Source organism: Hemiscyllium ocellatum, chromosome 42 (genome assembly GCF_020745735.1).
Source record: "Hemiscyllium ocellatum isolate sHemOce1 chromosome 42, sHemOce1.pat.X.cur, whole genome shotgun sequence".
In the NCBI taxonomy this organism is placed as follows: domain Eukaryota; kingdom Metazoa; phylum Chordata; class Chondrichthyes; order Orectolobiformes; family Hemiscylliidae; genus Hemiscyllium; species Hemiscyllium ocellatum.
Window position 1 is genome coordinate 12,939,728 of NC_083442.1, and position 26,892 is coordinate 12,966,619.

Below are 26,892 nucleotides of genomic sequence, written 5' to 3' on the forward strand. Positions count from 1 at the left end.
GACAGAGATTGGACTGACTGGAGTTGCTTTCCTCAGAGCAGAGGGGATTGAGAGGGAACATGATTGAGTGTATAAATGATAAGGAGCAAAGACAGGAAGAGACATTTCCCCTTCATGGATGGATCAATGACCTGGGGCATAGATTTAAGGCCAGGGGCACAAGGTTTGCAGGGGGATGTGAGGAACAGCTGTTCCCCAAGAGGCTGGTGGGTCCTCAAGGCAGAAGGCCTCATAACATCTAAAAAGTACTCCGATGTGTACTTGCAATACCAAGGCACACAAGGTCTTAGGCCACGTGCTGGAAAATGGGATTAGAATAGTTAGGTGGTTGTTTTTGACTGGCACAGATGTGATGGGCCGAAGAGCTTTTTCCTGTGATGCAGATCTGTAGCGTTCTCTGTGCAGCCCATATCAGGCAGAGGGGTTCAAACTTTCAAAGGAGATGGGAGAAGCGAGGACTGGGAGGTGAAGAAAGCCCGTTTGGGGTGTAATTTCTTACAGGGTTTACTGCGGAGCAGTTCTTCACCAACATCCCAAACCAAACCTTACCCAGGGAAAAGAAAAATACATAAATAAAGTGAAACATTGTGAAAATCACCTGAACAAATACATTATCTTTATTGCAATAATTACACAGAACCTTTTCCTGTTGAGAAATGACAAATAAAATGTGAAACATTTATGGTGATCAGATTTGGCCATCTTCCTGTTTCAAGTGTCCAGCTTCTAACTGTCTCCCCATTTACACTGTGGCTCGCAAAATATAATCATCAGAAATGTGTGTAACATAAATCTCGTCACCTTCTACTGTAAGATTGCGCAGCCGCACAGACCAGTCCACATCACCCCTCACTTCATCCCACATTCACCCTCCTCACCATCCAGTCAATGAACTTTGCCCATTATTCCCAGTGAAAGGTTATCGTGCGCAGACTCCCTGTCTCCCAGCAAGCTTTGCCTTACCCAGCCCACGCCCTGCTGCTGTGCCACTCTGCTTTCTGATGCTCCCTGGCAAACATCCCTCCGCTCAATCCATCTGGTTCTAACATTCTCTTCACGTCACGTCGCCAGCACTCACACTGTGGAGATATTTTGTATCTCTTTTTCACCGCTGTATAGTTTATATTCAATTCCCAAAGGCACATTGTTTCCTTGTTGATGCTGTCACAAAGATTTCTTCTAAAGAAAACTCGACTGGACAATATTATTCGATCAATATCTGATGTGTGACGATTATAAATAAGTTGAGGCAGTTTCTAGGCTGTGCAAACAGATGTATCAGTGACTTAAACGCAGCTTTTAAAGTGCAGACCAGGCCCTATGGAGAATGGCTGGCGTTGGTGACAGTGTCTCTCTCTGAAGAGATGGCCTTTTCCACCACCTCAGATACCTTCAGAGTCCCTGCCATTCAAAAAAGGTATTCAATCAGTGAGACTAGAATCATCTTCACATCAGTAGCTGATTTTAGCCTTCTCAATGCTGCCTTCCAATTTCCAATCGATTTCAAATCAGGACCATGTCTATGTCTCTGTCCCAGCTCGAGTACTGGGTTTCGACAATAGTATGACAGAGGTGAGCTCTGACAAATCTCAATCATTTGAAAGTAGCAAAATCCCAGACTGAAATCCCTTTGCAAAGACATTCAATCAGATAAGATCAAGCTGATTTTGTGTAGCTGCTGTGACATGTTGAAGGCTTCACATTGTTCATGAGGTTGTATCACACAGTGCCGTGGGAAAGCTGCCAGTCCAAGTCTCGGTGCGAATAGAGATGCAGGAGACGGAAGCCCCTCCCGTGCAGCCAGCCTGAGCAAGATATCCAATCCACAGCCACGCTGAGCAAACAGCTTCGCCCTGTCTCTAACCGATGTGCTTTACCTGCGACATGGTGAGATGGGAGAGTGAGTACACTCGGTGGTGGGGCAGCTGAGATTCAGAAGGTCAATTTCAGTAAATTATTGCAATGCATTAGTAAGGAAGTAATGACAGGTGAACACGGAGCAGCACGGTGGCTCAGTGGTTAGCACTGCTGCCTCATAGCACCAGGCTATTCCAGCCTCGGGTGACTGTCTGTGTGTGGAGTTTGCATGTTCTCCCTGTGTCTGCGTGGGTTTCCTCCGGGTGCTCCGGTTTCCTCTCTCAGTCCAAAGATGTGCAGGTTAGGTGGATTGGCCATGCTAAATTGCCCATAGTGTTAGGTGCATTAGTCAGAGGGAAATGGGTCTGGGTGGGTTACTCTTTGGAGGGTCGGTGTGGACTGGTTGGGCCAAAGAATCTAATCTAATCCAAACAGAGAATGGGACTAGTTACACAGAATCAAACACCCAGATTCTGAAACGTTACTGCATCAAGTGACACATTTGCCCGTGGATTATCAGCCTCAGGGGATTGGCACATACCCTGTGTCAATGCCAATGATGCCAGCATTCCCTCTCACTCTGATGGGATGAGCTGTCTTCATGATAACCATTCACTGTGGGAGCTCAAATCAGTTACTGATTTACAGAGGATGGTGATCCTGAGTGGGTGTGGCTCATTGGAATGCCATTGAAATGACTCCCCTTCGGTTCAATGGCCGTGCTTCCCCTCCATTCTGTCCCAATGGCTGGGAGAGCAAAGGGATGGTAGAGAAAGGCTTCAGGGATAAACTTAACTAACGGCGGGAAAATCAGTGGAGTCTCAGGGACACAAAATTAATTTTCACTTGGAGAACAGAAATGTGCCAATGTCATTGGGCCAGTAATCTAGAGGGCGGCACAGTGGTTAGCACTGCTGCCTCACAGCGCCAGGGACCTGGGTTCAATTCCCGCCTCGGGCGACTGACTGTGTGAAGTTTGCACATTCTCCCCGTGTCTGTGTGGGTTTCCTCCCACAGTCCAAAGATGTGCAGGTTAGGGTGAATTGGCCATGCTAAATTGCCCGTAGTGTTCAGGGATGTGTAGGTTAGGTGCATTAGTCAGGGGTAAATGTAAAGTTATCGGGTAGGGGAATGGGCCTGGCTGGGTTACGTTTTGGAGGGTTAGTGTGGACTTGTGGGGCCGAAGGCCTGTTTCCACACTGTAGGGATTCTATGAATGTCCTAGTGAAATGTCTTCTCCGGCCACCACGCAGCTGGTGGAACACAAACCTAATTAATAATTAACTTGGAATTGACGTCTAGATTCAATTTTAGTGACCATGAAACTTTAGCAACATTCCTTTCAGGGATAGAAATCTACCATCTCTACCTGATCTGGCCTAGCAGTGACTCCAGACCTACAGGAATGTGGTTGATTCTTAACTGAAATGGCCAAGCAAGCCATTTGGTGAAAGACTAATTAGGACCAGGCAAAAAGTGCTGACCCTGCCAGTGATGTCCACACCCCATGAAAGGAGAAAGAAAAAAAAGCCTAGCTTCTGAAGGGAGAGGCAGCATGTCTGCTAAAGGCCAGCTATTGGTGACTCACCTATCTGAGCAAGTCTCAAACACACCCACACACACTCACACACACACACACACAGCTGAGAAAGCTACAGTAGCTGATGCTGGCTATGTGAATTTCTACATTATGAAATAACAGACATATTCATGATTTGATCATGAATCTAGGAAGTTTGTAGATAACACAAAAATAGGTGGTGATGGTAGTGGACAGGGATGAAGATTATCTCATAGTACAACAGGACCGTGGCTTGATGGGTCAACGGGCTGAGGAGTAGCAGGTGGAGTTTAATTTAGGTAAATGTGAGGTGTTGCATTTTGGTAAGACAGGACATATATTTAATGGTACGGCCCTGGGAAGTGTTGCTGAATAAAGAGATCTGTGTATGCAAGTTCATAGTTCCTTGAAAATGGAGTCCCAAGTAGACAGTTTGGCACGCTTACCTTCATTGGTCAAAACATGCCGAGTGTAGGACATTGGTGAGGCCACTTTTAGAATACCGCATACAATTCTGGTTTCCATTTTATAAGGATATGGTTAAACTTGAGAGGGTGCAGAAAAGATTTACAAGGACATTGCCAAGGATGAAGGGTTTGAGATATAGTGAGAGGACCTGAAAAGTGAATATAGGGAGTTAGGTTGGAAGCTAAAAGGCAGGACAAGCAGAGTAGTAATCTCAGGACTGCTACCGGTGTCCCAGTCTAGTGAGGTCAGGAACAGAGAGCAAGTGCAGACGAACATGTGGCTGCAGGGCTGGTTTAGGAGGGAGGGCTTTAGATATATGGATCATTGGGGTACCTTCTGGGGAAGGTGGGACCTGTACAAGGAGGACAGGCTGCACCTGAACTGGAGGGGCACCAATATCCTGGGCAGCAGGCTTGCTAGATCTCTTCTGGAGGGTTTAAACCAGTTTGGCAGGGGAATGGGAACAGGAGCTACAGATCAGAGGATGGAGTAACTGCTGTACAGGTAGACACAGCGTGTAGAGAGTCTGTGAGGAAGGATAGACAGCTGATAGGGCAAAGTTACGGTCAGTGTGATGGGTTGAAATGGGTCTATTTTAGAGAAAGGAGTGTCAGGAATAAAGGCGATGAATTTCGAGCATGGATTAGTACTTGGAGCTACGATGTTGTGGCCATTAGGAGACAGATTTTGGAAAGGTGCAGAAGTAACAGAGTTGTCGTCATGGGTGACTTTAACTACCCTAATATTGATTAGAAACGCCTTAATTCAAATAGTTTGGATAGAGCAGATTTTGCAAGGTGTGTCCAGGAACAATATGTAGATAGGCTGACTAGAGGGGAGGCCATATTGGCCAGGTGTCAGATCTCTCACTGGGAGAGCATTTTGATGATAGTGATCACAATTCCCTGCCCTTTACTGTAGTCATGGAGAGGGATAGGGGCAGATGGCATGGGAAAGTATTTAATTGGGGGAAGGGGGGATTACAATGCTATTAGGCAGGAACTGAGGTGCCTAAATTAGGAACAGATGTTCTCCGGGAAATACACAACAGAAATTTGGAAGTTGTTTAGGGAGCACTTGCTGCGAGTGCTGAATAGGTTTATCCCACTGCGTTAAGGAAGGGATGATAGGGTGAAGGAACCTTGGGTGACAAAGGATCAGGAACATCAAGATCAGGAACATCTTCAAGAGGAAAAAGGAAGCTTACTAAAGGTTGAGGAGGTGAAGATCAGACAGGACTCCAGAGGGTTACAGGGTAGCCAGGAAAGAACTGAAGAATGGACCTAAAAGAGCTAGAAGGGGGCATGAAAAAGCTTTAGCAGGTAGGACGAAGGAAGAGTCAAGATTAGATTGGTGCTGGAAAAGCACAGCAGGTCAGGAAGCATCGGAGGAGCAGGAAAATCGACATTTCGGGCAAAAGCCCTTCATCAGGACAGGATGAGGAAGTGGAAGGGTGGGTTAATAAGTTTGTCAATGACATGAAGGTTAGTGGAGTGGTGGATAAGTGTGGAGGGCTGTAGTCGGTTGTAATGGGACACTGACAGGATGCAGAACTGAGCTGATAAGCAGCAGATAGAGTTCAACCTGGAAAAGTGTGAAGTGATTCATTTTAGAAGGTCAAACCTGATTGCAGATTTTTGCCCAAAACATCAAATGTTCCTGCTCCTCAGATGATGCCTGGCCTGCTGTGCTTTTCCAGCACCACTCTAATCTTGACTCTAATCTCCAGAATCAAACTCTACACTGACATGAGGAACAAGAGGATGGCCAGAGTGAGGGTTGGGCTGATCAGGGAGAGTGGAGGGAACTTGTGCCTGGAGTCAGTGGAGGTAGGGGAGGTCCTTAATGAATACTTTGCTTCAGTATTCACAACTGAGAGGGCCCTTGACGCTTGTGAGGACAGTGTGAAACAGGCTGATATGCTCAACCAGGTTGATGTTAAGAAGGGGATGTGCTGGAAATTTTGACAAACAGGATAGTCTCATGGGTCAGACGGGAGGTTATTACAGGACGCAAGGGAAGGGATTGCTGCGCCTTTGGCAATCCTCCTCACTGTCCACTGGAGTAGTGCCACATGATTGGAGGGTGGCAAACGTTATTGCCTTGTTCAAGAAAAGGAATAGTGATAAGCTTGGGAATTGTACACCCGTCAATCTAACATCAGTGGTGGGCAAATTATTGGACAGGATTTTGAGAGACAGGATTTATGATTACTTGGAAAAGCACAGTTTGATTAGAGATAGTCAGCATGGCTTTGTGAGGGGCAGGTTAAACCTTACTGAAGACTTCGAGGATGTGACAAAACACATTGATGAAGGATGTGGCGTAAATGGATTTTAGCAAAGCATTTGATAACAGTCCCAATGGTAGGTCATTCAGCAGGTAAGGAGGCATGGGATACAGGCAACCCTGGTTGTCTGGATACAGCACTAGCTGACCCATAGAAGACAGAGGGTGGTAGCAGATGGTAGGTATTCAGCCTGGAGCTCAGTGACCAGTGGTGTTCTGCAGTGATCTGTTCTGGGACCTCAGCTCTTTGTGATCTTTATAAATGACTTGGATGAGGAAGTGGGTTAAGATTTAAACAGGACTGGAGGGGTAAAGTTTTCAAGAAGAGGGTGGTGTGTGTATGGAATGAGCTGCTAGAGGAAGTGGTGGAGGCTGGTACAATTACACCATCTAAAAGGCATCCGGAAAGGTTCAGAGGAATGTGGGCCAAGTGCTGGCAAATGGGACCATCAGATTAGGACGTGATTCTGGTCAGCACGGACGAGTTGGACCGAAGGGTCTGTTTCCGTGCTGTACATCTCTATGGCTCTATAAATTAAAGCACGTATTGTGAAGGGATAGTGGTAACACTAGTACATGACTGACCATGGATGGGAGGAAAGGATTAGTGACAAAGGACACATAATGGTTGGACAGAAGGGGGCAGTCTGAGATTTTCACCAATTAGAATTAGGTCCGTCCTGTTTGTTGTTGTACCAGAACGGCTTGGATTATCAAGGCTGCAATTTCAAAATTTGTGCATGGAATATTGGCGTCATTGTAAAATAGGAAATATCAATAGTATCCTGGAACAATATGATTTAATACATGGAATAATTCACATTGCGCTTTTGGCAATAAACTCTCCTAAAGGGACATACAGCAGAGGCTGTGTACATTCACTGAACCTTGAAGGGAAATAGGAATACTTTGCTTTATAAATGGGAGATTGTGTTCAAAAAACAAGGAGGCTAATCTCTGGTGAAGCCTCAGCCGGAATATTCTGGAATGGTCCGAAGCACCACACTTAAAGAATGTCAAGGTCTGGGGAGGACTCAGAGGCAGTAACCCAGAATGGTTACAGGGGGATTGGACCAGTTTGAAAGGACTTTTTTCAGAGAAGGGGGAAGGAACTAATGGAAATATTCAAAATACAATGGGGTTCAATAGAGCAAGCAAGGAGAAATTCTTTTCTCTCAAATGCAGGTCAGTAACGAGGACTCAGCTGCTAAAAACTTGATAAAACAACAGAAAGGAAATGAACAGTGAGTTGCTTCGCACAGGATCTGGAATGTATTGCCTGAGTGAGTAGGGGAATTAGATTGTTCATCGATTAATGATTGTGTATTTTAATTCATTGATGGAATGAGTGCATCACTGACTGGGTCAGCATTGATTGCCCAGTTAAGAGTGAACCACATTGCTGTGGGTCGGGAGCCATATGTCGGCAGGAACAGGTAGGGATGGCAGCTCCTTCCCGAAAGGACATTTATGAACCAGATGGGTTTTTTCCTGACAATCAGAAATAGGTTCACGATCATCATAAAACACTTCATTCAATTTCCACCGTCTGCCATTTGGACCTGGGTCCCCAGCACATTCTTGAGCCTCGAGATTAACAGCAGCCAAGGAACAGGAGATTCGACGTTTCGGGCAGAAGCCCTTCTTATGCCCGAAACGTCGAATCTCCTGCTCCTTGGATGCTGCCTGACCTGCTGCTCTTTTCCAGCAACATATTTTTAGCTCTGATCTCCAGCATCTGCAGTCCTCACTTTCTCCTCTACATTAACACTCCAGCTATAACGCCAACACCTCCCCAGCAGGTTCGGATTGAAACTTCGAATGGACAGATGGAGATGAAGTTAAGGAAAAATTTGCAGGGTTTTGAAAAATCTGGGATCATGTAGGGCTTGAAAGGGCTTGCCCAGGCTGACTGATCTCCTCCTGTCTCTAGATGAGAGTGGTGCTGGAAAAGCACAGCAGGTCAGGCAGCATCCGAGGAGCAGCAAAATCGACGTTTCAGGCAAAAGCCCTTCGACAGGAGTAAAGGCAGGGAGCCTCCAGGGTAGAGAGACAAATGAGGATCTCCTCTGTCCTCCAATGATTCAAACCTCTCCGCCTCACAGACAACGTTTCACAACTCATGTTCCCACGGAGACACCATCTCAAGGCTTGAAAACTGTCATAATCCCGGTGTGAGCATTGAGGGAATGGGATGGGGTCCAAGAGAGAGTTGGGGGAGGGGTGGGGGCTGAGAGAGGGGGTGGGATCAGGGCCGAGGGAGGGGGTGTGGTGTGGGGCTGAGCGAGGGGGTATGGTGTGGGACTGAGGGAGCGGATGGGGTGTGGGGCTGAGGGACGGGGAGGATGTGGGGCTGGGGCTGAGGGATAGGTTGGGGTGTGGGGCTGAGGGAGGGGGTGGCGTGTGGGGCTGAGGGAGGGGGTGGCGTGTGGGGCTGAGGGAGGGGAGGGGTGGGGGCAGAGGGAGGAGGTGGGTGGGGAGAGCAGTGAGTAGTGAGTAAGGGGCTCCTGGTAAACCCGGTTATTGCTGTGATGGCTCAGTCAGAGCTGTGACCCACACTTCATTCAGGGCCCTGGAGCCCCAGTGTCTGCACTAAACTCTCTAGAAACATCTGCTTTCAATACCAGGCAAACAGCTTCCTTAACTAGTCTGGGCATCAATCCCACATCCCAGATAGGAATCTGAGCATCAAAGGTGGCACAGCTAGACTATGGAAACCTATGGCACCATTACCCGGTCACAGGACTCTAGTATACCAGCTCCCTGTGTCTGGCTATGGTCAGGCACTGGCCCAATGAGTGAGTAGGAAGGTAGTCACCGGGGCAATATTCAGGCAATGCCTCAAACAGTTGGCAAGTGAGAGGAGTTTAGTTTGGGATTAGGGTCAGCATGGGACTGGTCAGGCTGAAGGGTCTTGTTTCCGTGCTGTCTGAATCCGAGCTTACCTGTTCTGGGCCAGGGTTTGGGAAGCTGCGCCCAGTAGTCCCAGCTGCTGTTCCAGGGAGTAAACGCGGAATGTCATGTAAATCGACGATGCCAGTAGAATAATGACTCTAGGAAAACAGACAAGTGACACAAATTGACATATAACACAACATTCCACACACAAGTCTGAAAACTTCTTTTCCTTTATAATAAAAAGCAACCTTTCAGAGCTTTTGACCTTGCCCTCATCAGAACTACGGCCAAGTAACCAACCTTTGAAGGGATAAACCTAATTGTTCAGGTAGGATGAGAAGGTGCTGTATGGTTTGACCACGGTTAGCATGGAGATGGAAAAGGAACTGTTAACTCTCGATCTTAGTTAGCTGGAAATAAATCAGGCAGATTGATTCTGATTAGTCAGAACTGGTGATGACAGTCTCCATAACCTTTTTCCTCAATGATAAAGGTGCAATGTTTGGTTAGATTCCCGTGGACTATGTTCAACAGGGTCCTGTGTGCTAATTTCAAAATCGACAGTTTTGAAACGGTTTCTACCCTACTTTTATTAGAATACTGAGTGGACTCTCAAACTCTTACCATTCACTTGTACCTGTGTTTTTGTTTTTGCCGCTGTTTACCTATTATTTACTTATTTATGCTGTGATCTGCCTGGATTGCTCGCAAGACAAAGCTTTTCACTGACCCTCCGAACAGTAACCCACCTCCCTCTGACTAATGCACCTAACACTATGGGCAATTTACCAATTCACCTAACCTGCACATCTTTGTGAGTGTGGGAGGAAACTGGAGCACCCAGAGGAAACCCACGCAGACACGGGGAGAATGTGCAAACTCCACACAGTCAGTCGCCTGAGGCGGGAATTGAACCCAGCTCCCTGGTGCTGTGAGGCAGCAGTGCTAACCACTGAGCCACCGTGCTGCCCATAGTGAATGACGGTTTGATCAGGGTAGCCATGATCTCACAGGCCTGTGCTGCTAACTCTCTCTTCACATTAAGCCTACATGAGGAGCCCACGCGGTTAATATTGTAGGCTGTAGAAATCTCAATGTTTACTTCGACCAGTGACAGCGGCAGAATTCTCAATTCATACATCAAAGAAAGGGAACTCGTCTAATTGCTCAATTTGGATGGCAAATTTGAGCTCAGAATGAGCTTACTTCAATAGTGTAAAGACATTCATTGATGCAGTTCCAGAGTCAAATATGACAGCTCCATATCAGAAGTATACAAGGGGCAGGATGGTATGGCCATTCCATTCAGGATGTGCTCCTCAAGGTAATTAATGGAGCTGTTAGTAAGAGCCGGGCTGAGAGGGTATCCCATGGCAACACTATTTAATTGGGTGAACATGGTACCCTTGTCCTTTTACATGGTAGGGGTTGTAGGTTCTGAAGGAATAGACAATAGGTGCAGGAGTAGGCCATTCAGCCCTTCAGGCCTGCACCGCCATTCAATATGATCATAGCTGATCATTCCTAATTAGTATCCTCTTCCTGCCTTATCTCCAGAACCCTTGATTCCACTATCTTTGAGAGCTCTATCCAACTCTTTCTTAAATGAATCCAGAGACTAGACCTCCACTGCCCTCTGGGGCAGAACATTCCACACAGCCACCACTCTCTGGGTGAAGAAGTTTCTCCTCATCTAGGTCTTAAATGGTCTACCCCATATTTTTAAGCTGTGTCCTCTGGTTCGGCACTCACCCATCAGCGGAAACATGTTTCCTGCTGCCAGAGTGTCCAATCCTTTCATAATCTTATATGTCTCAATCAGATCCCCTCTCAGTCTTCTAAACTCAAGGGTATACAAGCCCAGTCGCTTCAGTCTTTCAATGTAAGGTAATCCCTCCATTCCAGAAAGCTTGTGGGCTTATGGGTAGGCTCCTTGTTGGGCCTTCCCTAAAGCACACCTAGAGTAACCTGATCTAAGAAATGATGTCCTTGCTGTAGAGAGATTGCAGCAAAGATTTCCCAGACTGATTCCTGAGACAGTAGGACTGGTGTATGTGGAGAGCTTGAATCAATTAGGATTATATTCACCGAAGTTCAGATGAATGAAGTGGGGAGGGGGTGGTATCCTGTAGAAACCTGCAAACTCAAACACGGCTATGCAGAGTAGATGGAGGCAGGAGGTTTCTGATCACAGAAGCAGGGGGAACAATCTAAGGATAAACTATTTTGGACTGAAATGAGCAGATATGTCTTCACCCAGAGAGTGGTGAGATGTGGAATTCACCACCACCAAAAGCAGATTAGGCCAAAACATGGTGTCAATTCAAGAAGGAGTTTGTTACAGCACCACAGCACTAAAGGGATCAAAGGATGTAGAGAAAATGTAGGTACAGGCTATTGAGTTGAATGATCAGCCATGTCATAATGGAGCAGGCTGGAAGGGCTGAATGGCCTCCTCCTGCTCCTATTTTCCACGCTTTTGTGTTGTTTAATGCCTGATCAAGGGGCCAGGCATCACAAAGGGTGAGGGGTAGAGGGTGGGGGTGGGGCTTTAAGCCAAAGCCCTGCCCTTCCTGTCAATCACATGCAGTGATCCCCATCGCACTATCACACCCCAGAGGCCTGCACCCCTGGCTGATCCTGGGCCTCCATTGGGCAGGTCCTCAGAATTAGCTACTGCCGGGAGGTGATGAGCTGCCGAGCTCTGATTGGCTAGCAACTGTTGTGGGTGGTTGGTGGTGGTGGGGGGGTGGGGATACTCTATGTCCTCGATCTGGGAGACCATCTAGTTGAGTGCCCGATTGCTTCGGAAAAGAGGCAATCTATGGGTCCAGCGAGAGTGGGAGGGGGGAGGTGGTGATTTTAAATACTGCCCATAACAAATGAAGGTGTCATTTACCAGGAGATACTGTCCAATACTTACATAACAATTAATATCCTGAGAATCCCATATTCCATTTTCCCAATCCCCTCGGCAACGCCCAGTTTCGATAGTTTTTCTTTCTTCACCACTCTTTCTGAAGAAATGAAAAGCAGAGAATTAAAGAGCGATTTGGATTAAGGAGAGGGAGAGTCAGGGGAAGCCCAGTTAATGCTATTGTTCAGTTTAAAAATCTCAAAGCTCCTCAATCACCGACTGCTTGTATATGATCAGTCAACCCAATTCGCCAAAACAGTCTCCATTTGTTGCTGAGTACACAGTAAAACACGACATTAACACTAACCAACTCTCAGAATGATCCTCTCCCACCTCCACTATTAATTATTCATTCTCAATTCGTGTTTATTTGTTCATCGGATGACCGTGTCACTCGGTAGCTATTGGCAACAAATCCGAGAAATGACTAGCAGAAGCCAACTGGAGGAAAGAATAATCGGTTCAGTGAAAGTTATTAAAGCTGCAGCTGGCCATGAAGTCCAACCCCAGTCCCAAAAGACAACGGGTAATGACACAGTTGGGACGGCAACCCCGTATAAAAGGGGAAAAGACTGACAGATAAGAAGGATTCAAGTTTAAAGTTGAATAAGGAAACATAAACACCCCTTACAAACCCAAAGTTAATGTTCTCAAGAACGTCTCACACTGAAATGTTGGCAATGATGCATCATAACTTCATTTTTATTCATTCACAGTATGTGGGCACCATTGGCAGTGCCAACACTTGTTCATTCCTTGAACTGAGTGGCACTCTAGGCCATTTAAGAGCTGGCCAGGTCTGGAGTCATATCTAGGCCATGCCAAGTAAGGATCACAGATTTCCTCTCCTGAGTGGCGATAATGAAGTAGATTGTTCTTTTTTTAAAGTGAGAATCGTCATGTTTAAACTTCGGAGTTTTAATTGAATTCAAATGTCAGCAGCTGCCATGGTTGGATTTGAACCCATGCCTTCCACTGGGCCTGTGGATTGTTAGACCAGTGACATTCCCCACCACACCACCATCAACATGGAGCACTAACCGTGAAAGGTCTGGCTGTGGTAACTGGAGCTCTCGGCCTCTGGTGAACTTAAGCTGCTGGTGGAGTTCCCCAGCATAGACTGATACTCAATTTCTGGCAGTGAAGATGAGGAGCCATTGGTCACTTTCCTCTTCAAATCCAAGTGAAACCTATAGTCGTCCTGTGATAGGGCAGATAAAGCAGTGTCACACGTGCAGTCACTCACAGGCTCAGGGGAGGTGCAGGCTTCGGGTTAACACACCATCGTTACTTACATACCCCACCCCTCCCCAACCCCTCTGATGGAGAAGGAAGCCATTGCTGTTGGATCAGTAGTAAATCTCTAGTTTGTTGGGATAGTCGGGGAAATGGAGGGTTAAGGCATGACGGAGGGAAGTTAGTTAAGAATGATGAACATCCAAACCACGACTTACCAAGGGTAGAGAATCACACGTGTCCGGAGACAGACCCACTATCAAACTCTTCTTACTGTCATGCTGAGGAGAGGGAATGACACAGTGAACCACGTCGCAGGAAGAGGAAAGAGCTGTCACATTAACAATCCAGGCTGTGCACCAGCTAATGCTACTTTCCAAAATGGAGTATTGAGATTTTGCAGCCTCTTTGGGCAAGAATTTAACACTTGCCAGGAATTCTCATGTTTGCCTTTCTTGAGATTTGGCTAACCCCCCCCCCCCTCACCGACGCCACTCACCTCCCCAACCAGACCGGAGATGTTAGCCGTGGTGCAGTTGGCAGCATTCTGACCTCCAGGCCTAAAGGTTCTGGGTCTCACCCTCTCACTTCCGTTGGCCCATGGTTGACACATACTCACCAGAAAGAAAGCACCACCAACAGAGCTCGATATTGTGCGATAGGTACTCTGAGAGTTATAAATGTGTTGCTGGAAAAGCACAGTAGGTCAGGCAGCATCCAAGGAACAGGGGAATCGACGTTTCGGGCATAAGCTCTTCTTCAGGAATTGCTAAAAATGTGTTGCTGGAAAAGCACAGCAGCATCCAAGGAACAGAAGGGCTTATGCCCGAAACGTCGATTCCCCTGCTCCTTGGATGTTGCTTGACCTGCTGCGCTTTTCCAGCAACACATTTTCAGCTGATCTCCAGCATCTGCAGTCCTCACTTTCTCCTACTCTGAGTTATGTACAGTTCCTACACTGTGTACATGTAACTGTGAGAGCTGTATGCAGTTCCTACACTGTGTACATGTAACTGTGAGAGCTGTGTGCAGTTCCTACACTGCGTACATGTCACTGTGAGAGCTGTGTGCAGTTCCTACACTGCGTACGTGTAACTGTGAGAGGAATGTGCAGCTCCTACACTGTGTACATGTAACTGTGAGAGCTGTGTGCAGTTCCTACACTGCGTACATGTAACTGTGAGAGGAATGTGCTGTTCCTACACTGTGTACATGTAACTGTGAGAGCTTTGTGCACTTCCTACACTGCGTACATGTCACTGTGAGAGCTGTGTGCAGTTCCTACACTGCGTACATGTAACTGTGAGAGCTGTGTGCAGTTCCTACACTGCGTACATGTAACTGAGAGCTGTGTGTGCAGTTCCTACACTGGGTACATGTAACTGTGAGAGCTGTGTGCAGTTCCTACACTGTGTACATGTAACTGTGAGAGCTGTGTGCAGTTCCTACACTGCGTACATGTAACTGTGAGAGGAATGTGCTGTTCCTACACTGTGTACATGTAACTGTGAGAGCTGTGTGCAGTTCGTACACTGGGTACATGTAACTGTGAGAGAAATGTGCTGTTCCTACACTGCGTACATGTAACTGTGAGAGGAATGTGCTGTTCCTACACTGCGTACATGTAACTGTGAGAGGAATGTGCTGTTCCTACACTGCGTACATGTAACTGTGAGAGCTGTGTGCAGTTCCTACACTGTGTACATGTAACTGTGAGAGATGTGTGCAGTTCCTACACTGTGTACATGTAACTGTGAGAGATGTGTGCAGTTCCTACACTGCGTACATGTAACTGTGAGAACCAAATGCAGTTCCTACACTATGTACATGTAACTGTGAGAGCGATGTGCAGTTCCAGAACTGTGTACACATTACTGACTGAGCTGTACGCAGTTCCAATATTGTGTGCATGTTAGTGATTGTGCCATATGTAGTTCCTATTATGTTTACCTGTAAATTTGTGCGCTATATGCAGTTGCTACTGTGTGAGCTGTATGCAGATCCTCTAATGTGCACATATTACTGTGTCAGCTTCATTCAGATACTATATTATGTACACATTACTGAGAGAGCAATGTGCAGTTTCTAAACTGTGTACATGTTACTGCGTAAGCTATGTGCAGTTCCTTTACTGTATGCACATTACCCAGAGCTGTATTCAGTTCGTATCCTGTGTACATGTAACTCAGTCAGCTAATATGCACTTCCTATACTGTGTACATGTTACTGGGTGAGCTTTATATAGTTTGTATACTGCGTACATGTTCCTCCATGAGCTATATGCACTTTCTACACTGTGTACATGTTACTGGGTGAGATCATGGTATGTGATGTTGTAACAGTTGTCAGTACAACACCAGGGGGAGCACTGCCTTAAGTCGACAGAATACCTCAGGACATACACAATTGGGAATGAATCGTTCAGCTCCGAGAAACAAATGATTTTTGAAGCAATGAAGATGAAAACTAAACTGTTGTGATTGGAACAAGTGCCAGGAGCACCTCATTAAGTGTGAGCTCCTTGATTGGGGGGTTGTTAACCTGGGCCAATCAGGGAGCCCTGGCTGACAGAGATAACCAGGAGATTCAGACAGACTCCTCAGTCGAGGGAGTGGCTCGGAGTGGGTTGGTCAGAGTCTACGTACTGTGCACGTGTAAATAAAGGGTGACTTGGTGATGGGTGCTATTACTTCAGAAACCTAGAAGATCCCTTCCATAAAAATATGTATATTTGACCAGTACATATTTACACTTTTCATGGATAATTTATTCTCAGATGTACCATGTTGCTTTCTTCTCTCAAACCTTGTTAACCTCAGAGTCAAAGTTACTGATAAACTGACAGATAGGAACATAAATTCTTCTGACAGTGTGATGCATGACAGATCACTCAGGACTCAAGAGTTGCTGAGGGAACACCTACTCTTTTCCCAACGGTGATGGTGGAAAGTCCAATACCTTTCCATTGTGTGGCTGATCAGAAACCTCTCTTGAGAGAGACCTTACTGCCTGCGTGTAACGGGAATTAGAAAGATGAACAAATGAACACTTGGCCTTTTTGACCTTATTAGAGTGGTGCTGGAAAAGCACAGCAGGTCAGGCAGCATCTGAGGAGCAAGGGAATCAAGGTTTCGGGCAGGAGCCCTTCATCAGGAATGAGGCTGGGACCTCGGGAGTGGAGAGATAAATGGGAGGGGGGTGGGGCTGGGGAGAAGGTGGTTGAGAGTTCAATATGGAGGTGGGGGCAAAGGTGATAGGTCGGAGAGGAGGGTGGAGTGGATAGGTGGGAAGGGAGAGTGGCAGGTAGGACAGGTCATGAGGTTGGAACTGGGGTAAGGTGGGGGGGAGGGGAAATGAGGAAACTGGTGAAGATCACATTGATGCCCTGGGTCCCGATTCTGAACACACTTTCCCAGGGCATCACGTCCCTGGGGTGCAACTTAAATCTGGAGCTTCTGGCTCAGAGGAAGGGACACTACCAATGCACCTTTCCTGATGATGTATACATTTACAAACATGCTTTTCAATCAGTGTTATATGAGCATTCAAAAGGATGGGATGTGCTTCAGAGGGTCAGTGTGGACACGATGGGCCAAATGGCCTCTTTTTGCACTGTATGGATTCGATAATTCTAAGTGGGTCATTCGGCTCTTGAGCTTGCTCTGGTATTCAATAAAGGTCATGGCTGATCTGTTTGGGTTTCGAATTCCATGCTCCCATCTACCCCAGATGACCCTCGATTTGCTGACTTACAAGAATCTAACTGCCTCTGCCAGAGTAATATTCAATTACCAAACCTCCCCTTCCTGAGGCAGGGAATTCCAAAGTTACCCAACCCTCAGAGAAAGGGAAAGCTCTCTCACTCCCCTCCTGACAGGGCACTCCCATTTTTAACATGATACCCCTCATTCTGGACTTGGCACAAAAAGAAACATAATTTCCAAATCAAAAAAAAAGAACTGTCGATGTTGGAAATTTGAGAAAAAAACCCCAGAAATTGCTGGAGCAACACGACAGGTCTGAGAGAAAGCAGAGTGAAAGGTTCGAGCCCAGTGACCCTTCTTCAGAATTTGGCAGTAGCTAGGAAAATGTTTTTCTCTCTCCCTGGCTCACCGTTATCCAACCCATTGCTCCCAATGGGGGTCTCCCTCACATTGTGGAGACTGGATGCCCCCCCCCACCTCGCAGAGCACTTTAGGGAGCATTTCAACTCCCCCTCCCACTCTGTCGAGAATATGCAGATCCTGGGTCTCCTCCCTCGTTGCTCCCTCATCACCCGACGTCTAGAGGAAGAACGCCTCATCTTCCCCCTCGGAACACTTCAACCCCAGAGCATTAATGAGGACTTCAACAGTTTCCTCATTTTCCCTCCCCCCTCCCTCCCCCCACCTTACCCCAGTTCCAACCTTCCAGCTCAGCACCATCCTCACCTGTCCTACCTGTCCATCTTCCTTCCCACCTATCTGCTGCACCCTCCTCTCTGACCTACTGGGATCGGGGAGTCCAGAACTAGAAGGCATAGGTTTAGGGTGAGAGGGGAAAAATATAAAAGAGACCCAAGGGGCAAGGTTTTCACGCAGAGGGTGGCACGTGTATGGACTACACTGCCAAATGAAGTGATGGAGGCTGGTACAACATTTAAGAGGCATTTGGATGGGTATATGAATAGGAAGGGTTTGGAGGGATATGGGCCAGGTGCTGGCAGGTGGGTGTAGATTGGGTTGGGATATCTGGTCGGCATGGACAGGTTGGACCGAAGGGTCTGTTTCTGTGTTCTATGACTCTATGACCTTCATCCCCACCTCAATCCACCTACTGGCTCCCTTCTCCCCAGCCCCACCCCCCCCCCCTCCCCCCCTCCCAATTATCTCTCCATCCCGGAGGCTCCCTGCCTCATTCCTGATGAAGGGCTTTTGCCCGAAATGTCGATTTTCCTGCTCCTCGGATGCTGCCTGAACTGCTGTGCTTTTCCAGCGCCACTCTCATCTATTATCCAACACTTTGTCTGCCCGGCTGCTGGTTTCTCTCTCTGGTCTCCATTTCTCTTCCTCCCCCAACCTTCAGTCTGAATACCAACTTTTCCTAGCTGCTGGACCTGAAACATTCACTCTGATTTCTCTTCACAGATGCTGCCAGACCTGCTGAGCTTCTCCAGCAAGTTCTGTTTCACAGTTTCCAAATCAACTTGGCTGAGATCCTCAAGGGTCTCATACACTCGGATCAAGTCACCCCTTGCTATTTTAAACTCCAGTCGCAGCCTGTCCAACCTTCCCTCATAAATAACTTACTCATTCCACATATCAGTCTGATAAATCTCCTGCGATCCACCTACAGCACATTTACACCCTTGAATAAGGAGACCATAACTCTATGGAGTTCTCTCCGCCTGGTGGCCTCAGGGTGGACTTCCAGCCTTGAGATGATTCCAGAGCGGTCACCTGACCTCGGCGAGAACCACAAGGAGAAGGCCAGCGCCATCTGGAGTCAAGGCCTGGCGTTGCCTGGAGCTAGGTGCCAGTGTCAACTGAGTTGGTCAGACTGTTGTTCTAAACCTTTTCTTTCTTTATCACCTCAACCTTCACAAACCTTTTTCTTTATTTATTTTTCTCATTTACTACTAGGATCTGTAATACTGGAATTTTCATTTCTTTATTTTTCTAATTCTTTTCCCCTAAGAATTTGAACTTATGGATCTGTAGCGAGGTCCCTCTGTACCTAACATACTGCAGTAAGTGGCTACTTGTAAACTTTTCACTGTCCTCATTTGAGTACATGGGAAAATAAAGCTAATTCTAATTTAAATACAGTAATTGATATCTGGTCTCACCAGTGCCTTGTTTATCTAAAGCATTACATTCATTTATAGTCAATTCCCACATAATAAAGGACAGTATCCCATGAGCCTTCCTGGTTACACACTGATGTTTTGGGTCTCCTTTTGAACCTTAGAATTTCACAATTATTGATGTTTAAGTAATACACTGATGTTTTTCATTCTTCCAGCCAAAGGGAACAACTTCATATTTCCTAGTTTAAAAAATCACACAACACCAGGTTATAGTCCAACAGGTTTATTTGGAAGCACTAGCTTTCGGAGCGACGCTCCTTCATCAGGTGGTTGTGGAGTATAAGATTGTGAGACACCACATTTATGGCAAAAGTTTACAGTGTGATGTAACTGCAATTTTTTTAAAAAAAGACCAGAATGGTTTGTTAAGTCTCTCATCTTTTAGAATGACCATGTTGGTTTCAGTTCTTCCATATGGAAATCAGGGCGGCACGGTGGCACAGTGGTTAGCACTGCTGTCTCACAGCGCCTGAGACCCGGGTTCAATTCCCGTCTCAGGCGACTGACTGTGTGGAGTTTGCACATTCTCCCCGTGTCTGCGTGGGTTTCCTCCGGGTGCTCCGGTTTCCTCCCACAATCCAAAGATGTGCGGGGTCAGATGAATTGGCCATGCTAAATTGCCCGTGGTGTTAGGTAAGGGGTAAATGTAGGGGTATGGGTGGGTTGCGCTTCGGTGGGTCGGTGTGGACTTGTTGGGCCAAAGGGCCTGTTTCCACACTGTAAGTAATCTAATCTAATCTAAAAAAACTTTTTTTTTGAAGTAACATTCTCAACTGAACTTTAACAATTGTGTCATATCTGCCTAGAGGTGTGTGTGTGTGTGTGTACTTTTGCAGACCCATACACTCACAAAGACCCTCTCTCATACGTTCACACATACACTCCCATATTCACATGCACCCTCTCACAGACTTAGATTAGATTCCCTACAGTGTGGACACAGGCCCTTTGGGCCAAACAATCCACACCGACCCACCAAAGAGAAACTGACCCAGACCCATTTCCCTCTGACTGATGCACCTAACACTACGGGCAATTTAGCATGGCCAATTCACCTGCCCTGCACATCTTTGGACTGTGGGAGGAAACCAGAGCACCCGGAGGAAACCCACGCAGACACAGGGAGAATGTACCAACTCCACACAGACAGTCACCAAGGCTGAGCCACCGTGCCACCCACTTATACCCTTTTACACTCACACACGTATATATATACACACACACACACACACACACACACACACACACACACACACACACACACACACACACACACACACACGTTTGTGGGGTGAATTTGTACTTGCAGAATTACATTTTATTTTGCTCGAAAATGACATGAATCCATGTAAGATTGTGTCAATCCCCTTTTTTAGATTAGAATCAGTCTGAACATTGTGACACAGACAGCCTCACACAGGGCACCTCACACCTTCAATTGTTAAAATTTGGAGATGCCGGTGTTGGACTGGGGTGTACACAGTTAAAAATCACCCAACCCCAGGTTATAGTCCCACAGGTTTAATTGGAAGCTCACTAGCTTTCGGAGCGACGCTCCTTCATCAGGTGATAGGCCTGAGAAGAAGCATCGCTCCGAAAGCTAGTGAGCTTCCAATTAAACCTGTGGGACTATAACCTGGTGTTGTGTGATTTCCAATTGTTAAAGTTCACTTCAGCATGTAACTTTAAAAAAGTTCTGCGATTTACGTATGAAAGAACTGAAACCAACACAGTCATTCTAAAAAATAAGAGGCTTAACAAAAGAACCCAAGTCTTTTATACACAGTTACATTCACACTGTAAACTTTTGCTATAAATTCTGTGTCTTACGGTCTTATACTCCACAAACATCTGACGAAGGAGCAGCGCCCCGAAAGCTAATGCTTCCAAATAAACCTGTTGCGACTACACCCTGGGGTTGAGATTTTTAACTTTGTACAGCCCAGTCCAACACCGTCATCTCCACATATTTCCTACGCTGCCTTCCATCTGCTATCTAGATTTAGTTGCAAACTCTTGTTGTCTTCACAACACATTTTCCAGCCTGTATGTACCCCTTGTATGTACCCCTTGTATGTACCCCCTGTATGTACCCCCTGTATGTACCCTCCGTGAATGCCTTCACTAAAGTCATTTGTGTAAATTGTTAAACGCTGAGGCCCCAGCACAGAACCCTGTAGGACTCTGACCATCACATGCTGCCCGACAAATAAAGACCCATTTATACAGACTCGTGATCTCTGCCAGTCAGAAAGCTGGCCAATCTTCTACCCGTGCCAATTTGTTACCCCTCCCCACCCCCCCACACAAACAATAAGCTTCTATTTTCCACAATAATCTTTGTTGTGTCAGGATAATGTGTGCTGAGAGACGCAGAGAGCACTGAAGGAGTTCGAATGGGAGGTTTTTTGAGTTTTGTCACCTCTTCCCCTTGTTCAGTGGCAGAACTCAGTGACCGGTCACTCTCACATTCCAAACAGGAGGGTGTGGGTGTGGGGCTGGCATGGGAAGGCTAGGAATCTGACCCTACCTGTAAGTGTGAGCAGACTTTTCTCAATTCATCATAGACATTGTCTCTGGAGATGAAGGACACAAAGATGTACTGCAGCAAAACAAAGCAGAGAACCTTGTTAAATGGAGCACAAATTGAAACAACAACTTGCATTTATTTAGCAACCCCAAGATCATCCAACACCCCCAAAAGACGCTTCACAGGACTATTACCTGACAAAACTTCACACCGGGCTACATGTGAAGATATGAGTTCAGATGACCATGTGTTTGGTCAAATGTGTAAGCTTAAAGGCGTGCCTTAAGAAAGAAAAGGGAGTTGGAGAGGTGTAGGGCTGGAACTCCACAGCTTAGACTCATTGACACTGAATTCAAGGTCATCCCTAGTGACGGAGTGACTAAAATGGGTATGGGCAGGAGACTAGAAACATAGGAGCACAGAGATCGCACAGTACTGCAGCACAGAGATCGCACAGTACTGCAGCAGCTGCAGGAGAGGACCGAGATTGGGAGGGGAGAGATTTAAAAACACAGCTGAGAGGTTTGACACTGGGGTCTTGTAGAAGCAGGTACCAATGTCAGCACTGGCTAACAGGAGGAACACGGTGTGGTGTTAGCAGAGTGTGAGAAGAGCTCAGGTTTATGGAGGATGGGACTTGGGAACTGAGCAAAACAATTCTCAAGTCTAAGAGTCGACAAAGTGATGGAGGGCGGTTCCAGTAACTAAAGAGCTGGGTAGAGGTTGGACAGAGTTACAGAGGTGGAAACAGACGGTGTTCACAATGGTGTAGACACATAGCCAGAATCCTGTCTCTAGCTCAAATATAAACACTCTCCTTCAGTCACACGATTCACCTCCTTGAATATCTCCACCACAATCTTGATACAGAAACAGGCCATCTGACCTGACAATACCAGGACAGCCCTTATCCCCAACATGTTCCTCTTCCCACTCACCCTCATCATTGGTGTACTGAGGGCAGCCAGCTGGACATTATAGAATCAGAGTTCCCTGATTGAGGCTGTTAACCTGGTCCAAATCAGGGAGCCCTAGCTGACAGATAGGAACAGCAGTGTCGTCTCATACCTGCACACACACACACCGTGGGTGCTGGGGACAGTATAAGCACTACCGCAGTTAGGCGGTAGTGTGGGGGATTTAAAAAACAACAGGAGTGTCAGGCTCTGCTCACGCAGTGCTGGCTCTGAGGAAACTGGACCATTATCAAGTATCACAGATGTGTAAATAAAGGGTGACTTGGTGACGGGATACTGGCCTCTGTGGTGTTATTGCAATCTCGACCTACTAATCCTTCCCCCTTCTGTTTATTCAGCTGCCTCCCTTCTCTCCCCTTCGTGCTCACTCGCAAATGGGTCAATTGTGGTATTCAACATCTAAAATAAACCCCATCTCATTAAATGTTCTCATCCTTGACTGTAATTATTATTTTTTCTTCCCTTTTCCCTTCTGTTTCGACTTTTCCCTTTGGGATTCTGGTTTCTCTCATATCAAGCTGATGAAAGTATTGAGCACAAATATTTCTGTTGGACTCTCACTGAGCTGTTTGCTGCTTCAGGTCCCAGGCTCCTAACTGTTGCTAAAGGTCAGCACTTCATATTTTGGCAGGACCGTAATGTGCCTGTGATTTGGTCTCGAGCAGTCAACGTGTGCTGAGCCAACTCAGCGTCTGGAAGCACAATGCTAAGACTCCATGATACCACTGCATTGAGCCCAAGTGCTGCCACTAAGTTGCAACTTTCAACAGGCACTTAAGGAGACGTCTATGGAGACAGGCTCTGCCTGTCCCTCTCCCTGACAAGGGACTTTCCTTTCAGGTTCCTGCTCTCTTTTAACCTCCTGACGCCTCCAGGAGGCTGAACTCCTCAGGGGTGCAGGCCACTAAAGCTCAAAGTTTCCTCAACAGACAATATCGCTGCAGATTTGTTGGCAAGATGGCCGACAGCTGCACTGAGTTAATGTTACTGCACTCCAGAGACAAGAGTTTACACCCCAGAATGTCAGTCAGCAGTGATTCAAATGTCATGAACGAACCTGGAATAAAATGCTAGTCTCGTTACTAATGATCAGGAAGCTACCAGACTGTCATCAAAGCCCATCTGCTTCACTCATCCCCTTCAATGAAGGGATCCTGCCATCCTTACCTGGTCTGACCTACATGTGGTCAACTCTTCACTGCCCTCTGGAATGGCTGAGCAAGCCACTGTTGTATCAAATCGCGACAAAAATAAGTAGCTTTGTCACAGACTGCAGTAGGTCAAGAAGGTACGTGACTGACAATTTATTCAGGGCAATTTAGGATGGGCATTAAACACTAGCTTTGCCAGGGTTGCCCACATCCCAAGAATCGATAGAAAGAAAGTCGCAAGGAAACTACCAGCCACTTGTACTTAGCCACTGATTTCACCCCCACCCCTCAGGTCAGCCTAGTGGAGTTTCTCTGAACTGGGGTGTGACCACCTCCTGCCCCTGTTCGTTCCAGGCAAAGGTGGAGATGTGGGTGGAGTTTGTGTGAGGGCCTCACCTTCTCATTGGACTTTGTCCTGATGACGAGGCCATTCGGGAGCAGCCCTGCTGTTCGGTGCTTCTTGACCAGCACGACGGACGTGACCGAAACTGAGACCTGAAAGGATCAAAACCAGCAACTGGTCAGAATTTCCTGTTTGTTTTACTGGGCAGCACAGTGGCACAGTGGTCAGCACTGCTGCCTCACAGCGCCAGGGACCTGGGTTCAATTCCTGCCTCAGGTAACTGACTGTGTGGAGTCTGCACGTTCTCCCTGTGTCTGCGTGGGTTTCCTCCGGGTGCTCCGGTTTCCTCCCACAGTCCAAAGATGTGCGGGTCAGGTGAATTGGCCATGCTAAATTGCCCAAGGGGTAAAGGGGTAAATGTAGGGGTATGGGTGGGTTACACTTCGGCGGGTCGGTGTGGACTTGTTGGGCCGAATGGCCTGTTTCCACACTGTAAGTAATCTAATCTAATCTGTCAGCTTTGTGGGCTGGGGGGAGGAGGTGGTTTGGGCAGGACATAAAATTTATTTTAAAAGTTTTTGCTCCCCAATATACCCCACCGACAACGTTCCCCTTGTCTGAAACAAACAGTGCTCTGTCAGTAGCTGGCCTAGTCCGCAAGGTGTCCTTATACTCATTCCAGGAGAAAGTGAGGTCTGCAGATGCTGGAGATCAGAGCTGAAAAATGTGCTGCTGGAAAAGCGCAGCAGGTGAGGCAGCATCCAAGGAGCAGGAGAATCGACGTTTCAGGCATTCCTGATGAAGGGCTCATGTCTGAAACGTCGATTCTCCTGCTCCATGGATGCTGCCTCACCTGCTGCGCTTTTCCAGCAACACATTTTTCAGCTTATGCTCATTCCAGTCTCCTTCAGGGTCCCGGTCATGTGATCAGCACTCATTTAGACAAAAATATACACTTTCAATAAGAAGAAAGTGACAAAATTAATGGTAATTTGTCCCAATTACTGAGCTGCTTACAGAGACCCTTTGATGTTTTTGGTTTTGTGATTTATTGATCAGATTTACAATTAGCAGTGCACTTCAAGACAAAGACAGGACACATCGAGAGCAAGTGGAAAAGTATTCGGGATTTGAAGGTCAATAAACAGAAGCATCGTGTACTTGGACAGTTCACGGAACCTTAACAAAGCTCTGGTTAGACCACAACCGGGGGATCGCGTCTGGTTGGAGAAATGGGATTCTGGAGAGAACACACAGCAGCATTACCAGGAAAGTTTCTGGGATTTTAGCTAAACAGTCGAGTTGGAGAAGCATGCTGTCCATGGGCACAAAGAGGTTGTACACTATTGTAATGGATTTGGATCAGGTATGTAACAAAAGCTGACGGTATAATGATTAGGAGAACACAGTTTAACAGTCTGGATGGCAGAGGTGGGGAGGGGCATAGATTTGAGGAGAACTTTGTCATGTGGTCATGGGTTGGAAGTGGAAATGATGAATTATTTTAAAATAGAACTGGACAGACAAATGAGGGAACTAAACTGACCAGAAGGAAGTGAGGTCTGCAGATGCTGGAGATCAGAGTTGGGAGTGTGCTGCTGGAAAAGCACAGCAGGTCAGGCAGCATCTGAGAAGCAGGAGAATCGACGTTTCGGGCTGGGCCAGATTCCTGATGACGGGCTGCAGCCTGAAACGTCAATTAAACTGGCTATGGGGATAGAGTGAGGAAATAAGGCTGATTACATTGTTCTGCAGAGCGCTGGCATAGTCTCAATGGTCTCCTCCTGTGCCACAATGACTATAAATGTGGAATGAGGTGAATGTCACACTCACCTTAATGTCCTTTCCAAAGAAGTTAGCGTAGAAACACAGCCAGTTGCTGGAGATGTAGAGACGGCCCTGGATCAGGATGTCTTTCTGCAGAGCACACGAGTAAACTGTACAGGAAGCCAAAAATAACGGAGAAAGAAAAATCAAATTACTTTCACATGTTTCCTGTGAATACACCGCACTGAGAGGCGAGACAGTTTGATGCTGGGCACTGAAACACTGGTCCCATTTGTCCACAGTGTGTTCAATTCTGGTCGCCCCATTACAAGGAGGATGTAGAGGCTTTGGAGAGGATGCTGCCTGGATTAGAGAGTACAGGCTATAAAGGAGAGGCCAGAAACACTTTGGGTTGTTTTCTCTGGAGTGGCAGAGGCTGAGGGGAGTCTTGATAGAGGTCTGTAAAATTATGAGATGCATAGATAGGGTTAATGGTCCAAGTCTTTCTCCCAGAGTTGAAATGTCTCATACGAGGGGGCATGCATTTAAGGTGAGAGGGAGAAAGTTCAAAAGGAGCTGTGAGGAGCAAGTGTTTCTTTGTTTGACACAGAATAGTGGGAGTCGGAATACACTGCCAGTGGTGGTGTTGGATGTAGATACGGTAGGGATGGTTAAGGGGCTTTTACATAAGCACATGAAATATGCAAGAAATGGAGGAATATGGACTGAGGGCAGGAGGAAGGAATCAATTTGATTTGGTGTCATGTTCAGCACAACATCATGGGCCAAGGGGTGTGTTCCTGCGCTGTACACTTTTATGTGTGTATAAGCCATCTCTTCCCTCCAAGTCTGTGGGTTCTCTAGAGTCCTTCATGGCGTAATGTGCACGAGGGCCCCGGTCTAATGAAAAGTCTTGTCAACTAAACAACATGCAGTTTACAAGTTATGAGAATAGGATCTACATTACTACAGAGACTTTTGAGAACGAAGCCTTAGGCCGGTCTCCTGAGAGATTCTCCTTGACTATCCCAATGTCATGATGGGTGGGGC

The 26,892-nt window shown here is 46.8% G+C and overlaps 1 protein-coding gene across 1 annotated transcript in view; it reads right to left on the reverse strand.

Annotated features, from left to right (window-relative positions):
- Positions 1 to 599: 599 nt before the first annotated feature.
- The window catches only part of gramd2aa (GRAM domain containing 2Aa), a 62,078-nt gene continuing 35,785 nt past the window's right edge, over positions 600 to 26,892 (reverse strand). Inside the window, exons 5-12 of the mRNA XM_060853717.1 lie at positions 25,909 to 26,012; positions 24,129 to 24,227; positions 21,605 to 21,676; positions 13,445 to 13,507; positions 13,032 to 13,191; positions 11,997 to 12,090; positions 9,121 to 9,228; positions 600 to 1,877 (exon numbers count right to left, since the gene is read on the reverse strand). Of these exons, the coding sequence (XP_060709700.1) occupies positions 1,874 to 1,877; positions 9,121 to 9,228; positions 11,997 to 12,090; positions 13,032 to 13,191; positions 13,445 to 13,507; positions 21,605 to 21,676; positions 24,129 to 24,227; positions 25,909 to 26,012 (704 nt within the window). The 3' untranslated portion in view covers positions 600 to 1,873. The remainder of the gene's footprint in view (positions 1,878 to 9,120; positions 9,229 to 11,996; positions 12,091 to 13,031; positions 13,192 to 13,444; positions 13,508 to 21,604; positions 21,677 to 24,128; positions 24,228 to 25,908; positions 26,013 to 26,892) is intronic.